At 43.3% G+C, this 12,873-nt stretch overlaps 1 protein-coding gene across 18 annotated transcripts in view; it reads right to left on the reverse strand.

Moving 5' to 3' along the window:
* Window positions 1-10,191, reverse strand: part of RCBTB2 (RCC1 and BTB domain containing protein 2) — a 30,950-nt gene extending 20,759 nt beyond the window's left edge. For 5 of the 18 annotated variants that reach the window (XR_014551997.1, XR_014551998.1, XR_014551999.1 and 2 more), the window contains exons 1-5: window positions 8,823-9,339; window positions 6,393-6,518; window positions 5,904-6,054; window positions 4,209-4,375; window positions 3,028-3,186 (exon numbers count right to left, since the gene is read on the reverse strand). Coding sequence is in view for 8 of the 18 variants with exons in the window: in XM_083630688.1 (XP_083486814.1) it covers window positions 3,028-3,186; window positions 4,209-4,375; window positions 5,904-6,054; window positions 6,393-6,518 (603 nt within the window). In the remaining 10 variants the exon portion in view is untranslated. Of the gene's footprint in view, window positions 1-3,027; window positions 3,187-4,208; window positions 4,376-5,903; window positions 6,055-6,392; window positions 6,519-8,822; window positions 9,343-9,406; window positions 9,939-10,062 lie in introns of those variants that run through there. The other 13 variants (XR_014551994.1, XM_083630685.1, XR_014551991.1 and 10 more) reach the window with 10 other exon arrangements.
* Between the last annotated feature and the right edge of the window lie 2,682 nt (window positions 10,192-12,873).

Genomic DNA, 12,873 nt, shown 5'->3' on the forward strand with positions numbered 1-12,873 from the left:
TGCAACTATTTTGTTGGATCTGGCCCACAAAGTAAATGAAGAAATGGGGAGGTGGATTTGCAGTTATTAAAAGCTCGAGGGAACAAAAAAGCCTTCACTAACTTGGGGACTTCCGGTCAGCGCCAGCAACGGTAATGGCGGATTTCCTCCGATCTCTGGAGGAAATCTGCTTCGTGGAGCTAGGGTTCTACCGCTACGGCGAAGCGGGGACCCGAAAAAAATCACAGGCGGGGAAGCCTGTGAACTGAAGGCTCGGCAGGCTCCATTTGCGTCCCCCCCCCCGCTGCAAAGGAGCCTTTTTAAAGGCTCCGGAACAGACCGGGGGTGAGCGGCGCGGAGCTGAGAGCTGTCTACCCGTCTCCGCGAAGCGAAGCCGCATGCCATGGTTGGAGAGCGCTGACTTCTTCCTTTGAACATTTGGACTAAAAGTAACAACCCGTGAGTAATACGGATATTGGATATTAAAAATCTCTTTTGTGATTCGGCACGAGCGGGGAAGGCGCAAAGAGGAAGTCCGTCTCCCCCTTTTGTAAACATTTTAAAGCAAGGACTAGATAACTAAGGTTGAAAAGAACATCTTCTTCGTGAGAAGTTAAAAGTAATTAATTTCACGTTTTGGCAGTATAAGTGAATGTGCTGGAGGATAAGAGTTAATTTTGAGAGTGGAATTGCCACCCCCCCCCCAGGACCCGGGAGCGATCCGTGAGGGAACCTGGTGAAGAGATACAGAAGACTTTGACAGCTGTCAAACTAGCTGTCAAAGCTGGGAGGAAAAAAAAAAGAGAGAGAACTTTGTTTCTATTGCCTCGGCTGGTTATATTTGTTACATTTAGGCAACAAATTGTCGAAAACAAAGGAAAATAAAAGACTTTTGGATTAGAACTGGAAGGAATACTAAGTAACCAGTACTCCCCTAGAGGGGGCTCTGGGACATTACAGAATGGCTGTAAGTGGAAAAATACAGATGGAACTGGAGAAGATCTTTCTTCGTCTGGGAAAATTTCAAGAACAAAGCATTGTTTTGGCTAGAAATGTTACAACATTGAATGAAAAAGCAAATAAACTTGCGGAAATTGGAAGGGACTTGACTCAAGCCTCTGTACCAGAACAAAAAGACTTTGCATCTGAGCTAAAAACTCTTGCAGCTGAACAAGAAAAGAAATTTGAGAAACTTGAGAAAGTGGGAGAAGATACACATGACAATTTAGAGGGAAAGGAAGGAGGAGCTATAATGATGCAGAGGATTAAAGAGAGCCAAAGGCCTGTAAAGATGGACATAAAGGAAAAGACAAACCTGATTAAAGTGGAAGTTGGAATTTCTGGGACACTTGGACTTAAAAGAAGTAAAAAACAAGATTTGGATTACAATTCTAAATATGGAGGCCCGGCAGGAAGAAATATGGACCTTATTGGGACAGAGCTTCAGAGAGGAAAGGAGAGAGTAAGAGTTTCTGGGACACTTGGACTTAAAAGAAGTAAAAAACAAGATTTGGATTACAATTCTAAATATGGAGGCCTGGCAGGAAGAAATATGGACCTTATTGGGACAGAGCTTCTCCGAGATTGGGTGCTTATTATAAAGGACTATCAAAAAAACCGGCACAGAGGAAAGGAGAGAGATTTAAGGGCCTCGGATGTGAGGTCACCAGGCTGACACCAGATAGATTGATGGACATCGGTTGGAGATTGAAACCGGGAAAGGCGGGGAGTGGGGTTTTGGGTATCCAAAGGCGGTACAAATATATTTTGTTTTTTTTTGTAAATATTTTGTTTTGCTATTTAGATTAAAATGGGGAATTCGTGAAATGGAATTGGGATCGACTTTAGAAAAAAGTATTAAGAATAAGCTTTGATGCATTAAGATTGAGGTTTATGTTAAAATTGGTTAATTAAAAGGATTTAAATATAATAAGGTAAAATTTGGGGATAGGAACTTGTTGAATTAAAAACTGAATTGGAATACAAGAAGAGATGTGGGGAAGTCAAGGAAATATGTTATTGAAAGAAAGGATTGTAGCTATATGTGTGTTTTTTGTTTTTTTTTCCTGTTGTTTTTTTTTTGTTCTTCTTTAAATTTTTTGAAAATTTCAATAAATATTCTATAAAAAAAACTTAAGCAATAAACAATGACAACAATGAATAGATTTAAAGCATAAAACAAACAAACAAACAAAAAAGCCTTCACTAACTTGAACAGCTCAGAAAGGATCCAGTCAGAGAGGTTCCCTTGGAAGAACATTTCAAAGTTGTGACAGAAGGTTGCCCAAATCTACGTAGCTACCAATCTGGTACTGACAAACATCCCATCCCCCAGTTTAACCATCAAAAGGTGACAGAAATGTGACAGAAGCAGCTTCCGGTGAGATCTCACCAGAAGCTGTCATTGTGTGACCCCGGGGGCAGGATTCTGCTACCTGAGACGGCTGCTTCAGTTCGCCTCATGGGCAGACTGGCCTGCCATCTGCACTGCCTCTTGGGCACCTCCGATGCAGAGTCTCTAGTAACTGAGATTGGTGCTTCCTTGTGAAGATGGGGGCAGAGCATTCTCACAGCTCTGCCGCACAACCGTACTGCAACATGCTTGCACTACCTAGCATGGGGGAGGGAGAATGGATACCCAAACATCTTCACCAGGGGCCTCTCCTCAGACCTTCTGAAATACTCTTCCTTGCAGCACAAGAGACTTTCATTCAAATGCTGTGTAAGAGGAGGCACAGAGGACAAGAAGGACTCACAAGCTTCTATGCTCAAAACTGTGCCCAGCTTGGAGGGAGGAGTTTATCCTGGTGAAATCAGAAACGGAGCCTTAATGACAGGAGAAAGCACTATTCTGAATGCTAAGAGACAGTTATTCTCCAGACACCAGGAGAGAATATTCGGTCAGAATCTATCTAACCAGACTTATTATAATTAAAGATCTGCCTTAATTAGCAGCATTGTCTACTGTAGGGAGACACAGTCAACAACTTAAACCACAAGATTACACACCATAAAAACAGCCCTTTTAATTCTGAAGAATTCTCTTACCTCCCCATTTTCTACCACTGCCATTGAGCACATCTGGCCACAAGCAATGTTAATTGCAATCTTGCTTTGTAAGCAGCTAGTGACTCTCCGTGGAATTGGCTGGTTGGCTGTTGAGCCAGATCCAACTTGCCCTGAATTGTTGTAGCCCCATGTATAAACCTGTAAAGAAACAAACTATATTATACGGTTATAATCCCATATTGAGAGAAATGCCAGGTCCATTTAATTCAATGGTAAAGGTAAAGGGACCCCTGACCGTTAGGTCCAGTCGTGGATGACTCTGGGGTTGCGGCGCTCATCTCGCTTTATTGACTGAGGGAGTTGGCGTACAGCTTCCGGATCATGTGGCCAGCATGACTAAGCCACTTCTGACGAACCAGAGAAGCGCACGGAAACACAGTTTACCTTCCTGTCAGAGCAGTACCTATTTATCTACTTGCACTTCATTACTGGGTTGGCATGAGCAGGGACCAAGCAATGGGAGCTCACCCTGTCACAGGGATTTGAACCACCGACCTTCTAATTGGCAAGCCCTAGGCTCTGTGGTTTAACCCACAGTGCCACCCGCGTCCCTTAATTCAATGGTACTTACTTCCAATAAACATGTTTAAGATTACACTTATGTCAAAGACAAATGCTAAATTAAAATCTCAGTTGATTTAGGCCGATGGAAATTTTTGTGACTCAAAATTTTCTGGAAAATTCATATCACTGATAGGTCTGTAAAGAAATCATCCCAAAAGCAAACAAATAGAAGCAAATATTATTTGGAAGTTACATCTCAAAAAGAGTTCTTTCATTTTTGGTTTCTTGATACTAGATAAGATTGTCTCTTGTTTGTGGAAACAATTACTAGGACAGCAATGTGAGTATTCATGTATCTGAGCTAGTATCCCACCATATCTGGGATTCCCAGAGCAGATATTAACAATAATATAATATAGTACATTTTAAAACGACACACAACCCCTTGTCTAACCTCAGAAACTAAGGAAAGAGACATTATTTTTGCAGTGGTTATGTAGCCCAAAAGGGCTACCAATGTAGCCCAGTGAACTTTCAGATGGCTATCAGCATACAATTTACACCCCAGTTTTATCCAATCCAGAGTGCTTGCCTCTTTTTGTTTCAGATATAAAATTCCAAAGTTACTTGAACAAGATTCTGATAGATTTTCTTACCTCTCCATCAGATGTTAAAACCATTGAATGATGTGAGCCACAGGCAACTTCAATCACTTTTTTGTTTAACAAGTTGGTGGAGATTTGGCAAGGAAATAAACCATGGTTGGTTGTTCCATTTCCCAGTTGACTATAAGCATTATGTCCCCACGTATATACTTCTCCTTCTACAATATAAAAAGAAAATAACTTTGAAAACGTTACAAGCTATCTTTTTCCCAACTAAAGAGAAAAAAAAAAAACAATGGCTGAAGCTTTTTGTTCCATATATTGTCCTCTGCTGTGATTTAACCACTATGTAGAACCTGATGTTGGGAAAGATGGTGGGCACAAGGAGAAGGGGACGACAGAGGACGAGACGGTTGGATAGTGTTCTCGAAGCTACCAGCATGAGTTTGACCAAACTGCGGGAGGCAGTGGAAGACAGGAGTGCCTGGCGTGCTCTGGTCCAGGGGGTCACGAAGAGTCGGACACGACTAAACGACTAAACAACAACAAAACATAGAACACGATTAAGGGCAAATGTCACTTCAAGCATCAGCAAGCATTAATGGAGACGATAATGGTTCAAAAAAGTGAAAGGGATGGGTTGTGCTCTATTAGCATTCCATATATTGTCAAGCCTTCAAATGAAACAATTTAAATCTTGAGGAGAATGTGCGAAGTTATATAACCCCCTCCTCTTTTTGGCAAAGTAAAATCTCCATGCTTACTATGCATCTGAAAGTATAATATTCTTTACTACTGAAACTTTATCCTGCAATGGGATACATGAGACAGATCTTTTAGGTTTAGTGTTGCAATCTCTCATTGCTAAAAAAAATGGGGGGGGGGGAAACACCCCAATCAGCTATCCCATTTATCTCTACAGTGCATTGATCCAGATTCACATCCTCTCTACGACCCAACCTTGTAGAACTGAAGCAACAGGGAAAGCCTGCTGAAACAAGTTCGGTCTGGGATTGGAGGCAGCAACTACAAAAAGCTTTTCAACTTTGCTTTAGTCATTTAGTTGTGTCTGACTCTTCATGACCCCATGGACCAGAGCATGCCAGGCACTCCAGTCTTCCACTGCCTCCCGCAGTTTGGCCAAACTCATGTTTGTAGCTTCAAGAACACTGTCCAACCATCTCATCCTCTGTCGTCCCCTTCTCCTTGTGCCCTCAATCTTTCCCAACATCAAGGTCTTTTCCAGGAGTCTTCTCTTCTCATGAGGTGGCCAAAGTATTGGAGCCTAAGCTTCAGGATCTGTCCTTCCAGTGAGTACTCAGGGCTGATTTCCTTCAGAATGGATAGGTTTGATCTTCTTGCAGTTCATGAGGAATGGGCCCCATAGCCTTTACAGGCTTGAGAGCACTGAATCAAGAGCACAGAAAGTGTAACATGGATATATTCTAAGAGTTAGGAAAGCCTTGCTCTTTCCTCAGTGTTTCTACATGTTGTCTCTTGGTGTTTCTGAATCTGAGCTTGGCTTCACCAGCAAAATATGACTGTTCCTTCATTATCTGCTTTTGAATCTCTAATAGTGAAAACATTATCAACACAGACCATTTTCATTTATTATCATAAGAGTCCCAAGATCTGGACCATCCATGTTGTAACACAAGTATTCCCATGAAAAAATAAGGAGCTAGACTCAATAATCACCCCAGACTAACAGAGTAGACTAACCACATTGAAAAGCACACAACATACCAGTGGTAGCAGCAACAACATGGGGGCCACTTCCATAGCTGAGGCAGGCTAGTTTTTTGCCACATAAAGTATCTAACCTTCGAGGTTCAATGCTGCTCTGTGTGTCACCGATTCCCAAACAACCACTGCAGTTAGTGCCAAGCGCAAAAACCTGTCACACAGTGATACTGTTAGTACAGAAAATATTTACTATCATAGCATTTCAGACTGAAAGTTTAATAAAATAGTTACAGTTTTTTAAGATTTTGTCAGATATTTTAATCAGAACTATATCTTTGTTAAAGAAAATCAGAATTCTGCAGCAAGGATAACTGTTTTGGCACAGTAAAAAATTGTGCAAGGCAAGTTGACATCCACTCCTAGTGTACCATTTACTGTGCTTGCAATCGCCCTCAAGTCCTGTGCCCTGGAAATCTTAATCCAATGCGTGCTTAGACAAACATGATGTAGAGGCAAACAGTTATTAATTGTTATATCTGCAAAAGTTACCTCATCATTTTCAGTTGCATAAAGTACTTCATTGCCTGCACTGCCAAATACACAGGCCTGGCGAATTAACTTCAACTCCTCCTGAGAGCGAAGAGCAAATATTGGCCATTTCCCAACATCCAACATCTGTTCCAATAAAAACAATATATTGTAGATCGGTCTAAATAGGTTAAATGCTTCTTTTTATACTGTTTTTTTTAAAAAATCACCACAAGCATTACATTGTTTTGAAACAGTTGTCCTGTCCATTTCACTAAAGATAAATGTGAATATAAACTAAGTAAGAAAAGGCAACCAAATGACAAATGAAAAACAAATAGGACAGCAAATTATGAACCTAATCCCAACTACACATATCACTTTAAAACTACTTCCTCCCATTTTATATTTTTTTTAAATACATGTATCTGCTACAGTGTTACCTCGGTTGAACGCTTAGGAAGCCAAACGTTTTGGTTTTCGAACACCGAAAACCCGGAAGTGAATGCTTCTGTTTTTGAACACGCCTCAGAAGTCAAACGGCTTCCGAGGTGCATTTCTCCATTTTCTGAATGGAATTTGCCAACAGCCATTGCGCCTCGGTTGCTGAACATTTTGGAAGTTGAACGGTCTTCTGAAACAGATTACGTTCAACAACCGAGGTTCCACTGTACTATGATCTGTAGGTTCTCCTTTAGCAACACAGTGGCACCTCGGGTTACAAACTTAATTTGTTCTTAACCCAAAACCATTCTTAACTTTTGCTAATTAATTAATTACACTAATTAGCTTTCACTAATGGGGCCTCCTGCTGCTGCTGCGCCACTGCTGCGCGATTTCCGTTCTCATCCTGGGGCAAAGTTCTCAACTCGAGGTACTACTTCTGGGTTAGTGGAGTTTGTAACCTGAAGTGTTTGTAACCCGAAGCGTTTGTAACCCGTGGTATCACGGTACATGCTTTGTCCACATCATCGACTCCTTGGGAGCCAGCTCTTGTTTATTGCATGTCAGTCAACACACAGAGAGAAAAGCATTCATTTTCAACCCTACAAAACGTCACAACACTTTATTGCAGGGTAGTCCAACCCACAGCCCCTTGAATGAGGTTCTTATAAGCACATTACATATAATTTAGAGTTCCTTTTTGGGCTGAGCAGAAGAAGATTCACAAAACAGAGACTGAAATCTGGGTTTTTTGTTGCCGGAGTTCTGTTGGGACTGCAGCAGCACAAGCATAGTCAGAGAGCATTTCTCTCATGGACTCCCTGTTATGTAGGCATACTAGAGACCGAATTGCTATGGCCTGTGAAGGGTGGCATTCCCCTCTTCCCCTTTGTAGCACAGTGCTGTACAACAACCAAGGTTCCTTGTATATGACTCACACCACAGCAGACTTCACTCATGGCTCCGTGACGGGTGGTTTCTTGGCGATTTTCATCTTTGAATCCAGGGCGGCTCAGCTAAGTACAGAGAGCGCGGCTGGTGAGCCTTGGCTTGAGGTTCGCGGCACGGCATCCATCCTTCACTGAGGCAGCCTTTGGGAGGGGGAAGGGGGAATGGATGTCCCAAGCTGCCTGTTCTCTTCACGCTTCTGCTGCTCAGACTCCATCCTCTGGCTCCTTCTCATTCCAAGGGTCCTAGTTGGACTGCACACAGCTAAGTATAGCTGTCGCATGTCCTTCGCAGCCACAAGGGGCAGCTGACAGTGCAGCTTAAAAAAAAAGGCAGGCAGGCAAGTTGACTGTTTGGGCTCACACACGACGTTCAGGCTGCTGCTCGAACACCATGTATCATAGTGTACCATGTAAGTTATAGGCACACAGGCTGCAATCCAAGGCACCATTACTCTGGAGTAAGAACCACTGAAATAAATGGGACTTACTCCTAAGGAAATGTACACAAGTTCAATAGGTAACCTTTACAACAGGGACGGGGAATCTGTGGCCCTCCAAATGTTGATGCTCTGTCACCCCTACCTATGGTCTGTGCTTGTTGTGGAAGTTGAGGTCAGATGAGGGAAGGGGTGGGCTGCAGGCCACACTGTCCACAGCGCCCTTACTGGGGGGCGTGTGTGTGAAGTTAACTGTGGGGCAGCTGCCACTGCTGCTGCGTCCCCTTCTAGCCTTTCCATAATGGCCACATGTACTGTGGTGGCACCGGTGGTCCTATGAGGAGGGGAGAATGGGGAGGTGGCTCATAGCCTTCTACAATAATTTTTGCATAGTATTTTGTGTAATAAATGAATATAATAAATGTGTTTTAATGATATATTCTCAATTAAATATATTAATAATGAATATTCAATACTATTTATTGCAAACACTTTAATTTACGATATGGAAATTTAATTCAGTTCAGCTTGTGGCTCACAGGTTCTGTGTCACAGAACTCTTGCGGCCCACTTGGTCTGGGGTTGGACCACCCTGCTTTACTGTGAAGAACCAATCTTACCTTTTCAACATCAACAAGTCTTAGTTTAGAGATGAAAGTCTATGCCATTTCTGTAGCCTAGAAAAATAAGAGGAAGAGGTGATTAGGGCAATCTCTGAAGCTCTGTCTGACAACATCTCAAGATTAAAGCCACCATCTGAGACATTTTCCCCATTATAGCTGTGAACAATCCCCTGTGCATGTAGTTTTTGAAATGCTGTTTTTAAAGTCCATACAGGACTGTGGCTTTATGCAGCAAACGTATTTCCAGTGTTCCAGTGTTCTCTCAATGAACGCTCTGTGCACCATCAGATAACTAATTGGCTGTAGTTCTTTAGTGCACAACCAGTGCCTCTCAGCAGATGCATGAACATCTCAAACAGCTCTGATGTTCATAGACATAATGAGCTGACCCATCAAAATTCCTCTCTATCCTGTCCATCTTCAGGCTGGCTTACAGTTGACACAAACCAGCAATTCTAAGAACAAACAAAAGCTAAAATATATTCATCTACAAAACCAACTTATAAAACTTATGCACATATAAAACACGCCAATGCCAACATTGCATAAGAAGAAAATTGTACAAATAAAATTTTAGATACAGCTTCTTTGTCCTGACTGCGGCGCATAGACAAAACAATCTTGCAGAAATCTACACTTCTGCTTTGACTCTGTGCCTTGTGGACCCGACGGATAGCCAAGGCAGCTGCTGAAATTCTCTTCTTTTATTTTGTATCTGATCCAGGCCACATGGAAAAGCTGTCTGTGGACCAACGCCGGCTCCCTCGGCCTGGAAGCCGGAGTCGCCTCGGACGGGGCTGAAGCGTCCACGGGCCTTTACCTCCCGCCCCCCCCCCATAACCTCTGGAGAGCTTGTTGCCGGCAGGGGCTCCCTGGGAAGGCAGCGCGGTTCTCCCCCCCAAGCGAGGGGCGCTTTTCCTGAATCCCGGCCGCACGCCGAGCCCAGAGCCGCGGGAGCGGGCCGGTCTGGCGCGGCGCCTCAGGCCGCCTTTTCCGCGGAGCTGAGCGCCAGGCCGGCTTCCAAGGGCGGCATCCATCCAGGGATCTCTGGGGATGGGACTCTTCTCGGCCTGCTCTTGAGCCGCTTTCGGGGGCGCCGGAAGGAAGGCGCCGCTGACAAGGGAGGCCTCGCCGCCGCCGCCGGCCGGCCGGGCACCGCCACCTGCGCGCCTCCCTCGTCCCGGGCGCAGTTTGCGCGCAGCCCCGCCCCGCGGAGGGACCACCCGCGCCTCAGGGCGCCGCGCGCCCGCCTGAGCCCCGCGCGCCCCCGCCTCACCGTCCTCCCGCCGCTCCCTCCGCCGCCCGGCCTGCCTCGCCCTCGGGCGCCGGCCGCCTCCCTCCGCTCCGCCTCGGCCCCAAGCCGGGCTCTGAGCCTCCGCGTCCCCTGGAGCCGGGCTCCTCTCTGGCTGCTCCGTCCGGAGCCCCGTGTCCTGCCGGGGAGGAGGAGGAGGCGTCTGCCGAGGAAGTCAGGGATCCAGAGATTCTTCGATCGGGCTTGCAGTTCTCCTTCCTCGACAAAGAAATGGCCACGCTGTGGAAATTCAGGGTAGAAATAAATGTCCAGAGGATTTTCAACCTCAGGACTCTGAAGCTCATAAATTTATAAAATAAAGCCTATCTTTTTATGAACCAATTATAAAACAATTTCACAGTAATCCTTGTAAAGGTGGCCACGAAACATTCTAAAATGCACAGTAACCAAAAATGGGGAAAGTGGTGGCCATCTTCTAGGATAGAGACCAAGGACTAAGCAAAACAATTGGCAACTTAGATATTTTAATTCAGCACATGTCTGAGGCTGCTTTGCTGTATTACTAAGAATATTTTACCTCCATTAATTTATTGCTGTTGCTTAAAGGAAAATGCATTTTTGAGACCTAGGAAACTGTAAGTAAAGAATGTTAAACTTACTTTGCACTGTGTGGTCTTTTTTATTTTTTGAAAAAGTGGTAAATGGGGTTCAGCTGCTTCTTGCAGCTGAACGAAATAAATAAGACTTAATAGCATATTCCTAGGCTTCCTTAATCAGCCTAAATGATGGGACTTCGTACCCTGCTATTGGGGCTCTAGGTATGTTAGTCCCACATTTTAAAAACCAGCTCCCCCCCACTTTGTTAAACCACACACATGTGTCTCTAGAGGATTAAACATAATTAGTATATCCTCATACACTACCAATTTCCATCATAAAAGTGAATTGATGACTTAAGTTATAGGTGGTTTGGCAGTCCTATACCTTTGGTTCATTTTCTAAGTAAAATTCGCAAATCGGTGTCACTTGGATGTTATTGGCAGGAAAGTTCAGCTTCAATGGAAGGTAGAGAATAGGTGAAAATCATTTCTATACATGTGTAGGAGGAAGAAAAGGACAAAAGGTCTGGAATTTTCCATACCCCTGACCTGTTTTTGAATAAATGGCAGCTCCCATTAGATGAATGTTGTAGGAAAAGAAAGCAATCAAGACCTGGTAAAGCCACTTTATTGTCCTCCTTCTTGGCACAGTAAACACCGTTACATAAATTACTGTACTTGCATCTGCTGCCGCTGGAAAGATCTCACAAATTCTCTCTACCCGAAGCTGGTGCAACAGGGTTGGGTAGTTTGATTTAGATAAGGAAAGTAAAAGCTCAAGGGTAGAAATACAAACAAAGTCTCTGAAATTTGATACCAATTTATTGAAGGGATCAAACGGTTCTTGCACCTGCATCTCAACTGCCTTAATGATTCCCTGTATGGACATCGAGATGAGATACTTTTGAATTGTGCCCTGAAACTGGTTAATTAGTGGCATTTTGATTCAGATTGTTGTTAAACCAAAAAAGTACAGAACTAGCTTCCTCTATGATTGTTATTTATTTGTAATATTCCTCACCCACCCATCACCATCAGGTCCCAAAGCAGGCTATTGCGATTAAAAAACACGTGAAACTATTCCAAATGTACAAGAGCAGTAAAAATTCAGCCAAAGAGATTTTATTATTATTTATTACATTTATATACCACCTTCATCTTCTAAGGATCTCAAGGTGTTGCACATGGTTCTCCTCCTCGGCTCCTCTCCATTTCACCCTTACAACAACCCTGTGAGGTAGGTTAGGCTAAGAGATGGGGACTGAATGGTCCAAGGCCCCCCAGTGAGCTTCACGGCTGAGTGGGGATTCAAACCTTGCGCTCCCAGGTCCTAGTCCAACACTTAATGACCATTACGCCACACTGGGTCCCACCAAACAAAATGCCTTAGCTGTCAAAGGCTAAGATGAAGAGGTCTGTCTTCAGCATGTGGCAAAAACTCAGGTGCTAGGTGCATTTCTGGGGGGATGGAGTCCCATAATTTAGGGGCTGCCACAAAGAAAGGACCCCCATTCTCTGCACTTCCAAGGGTGGCAGAACTACAAAGAGATGGTTGATCTGCTGATCTTTAGTATGCAAGAAGGTCAGTAGGGAAGGAGGCTGTTTTTCAGATATCTGGGGCCTAAGTTATTAACAGCTTTAAATACTAATGTGCTCACGAATCCCTCATGCTTGTTCATCTCACAATCCCATCTCATTTCCACTTGAAGCTACAGTGTTTCATTTTAAACTATGAAAATTACTATTCAAATATATATAAATCAGAACTGCACAACTTTTAAGTAAGTATTTAATCTGCGTGTACATATAATTTCTACTGGAAGAGCCTCGGCACACAAATGGTTCTACTGATCTGTTCCTCAACATGACAAATTTCCCTCATGGAATAGATGACTGCTCAACTGAGCACAAAGAGGACAAAAAAAGATAAGTTTCACAAACAATGGTTCTGTTTTATCGTCTATGCAGATAATCAAGACTCCAGTTTAACTCTGCCAGATATTTGTGGGATAAAATATAGCTAAATTACATGTCCTAAATAAATCTAGGACATTAATAATTGATGGCTCTGAAGGCAACTTAGTCATCATATGATGTTATATTGTGTTGTTACTGTATTGTGGAAATATATATATAAAATATATTTTAAAAAAGAATGTACCTGTATTTATCTTAAAATACACATGTTAATGCATTT

Source organism: Podarcis filfolensis, assembly GCF_964270895.1.
Source record: "Podarcis filfolensis genome assembly, chromosome: 1".
Classification (NCBI taxonomy): domain Eukaryota; kingdom Metazoa; phylum Chordata; class Lepidosauria; order Squamata; family Lacertidae; genus Podarcis; species Podarcis filfolensis.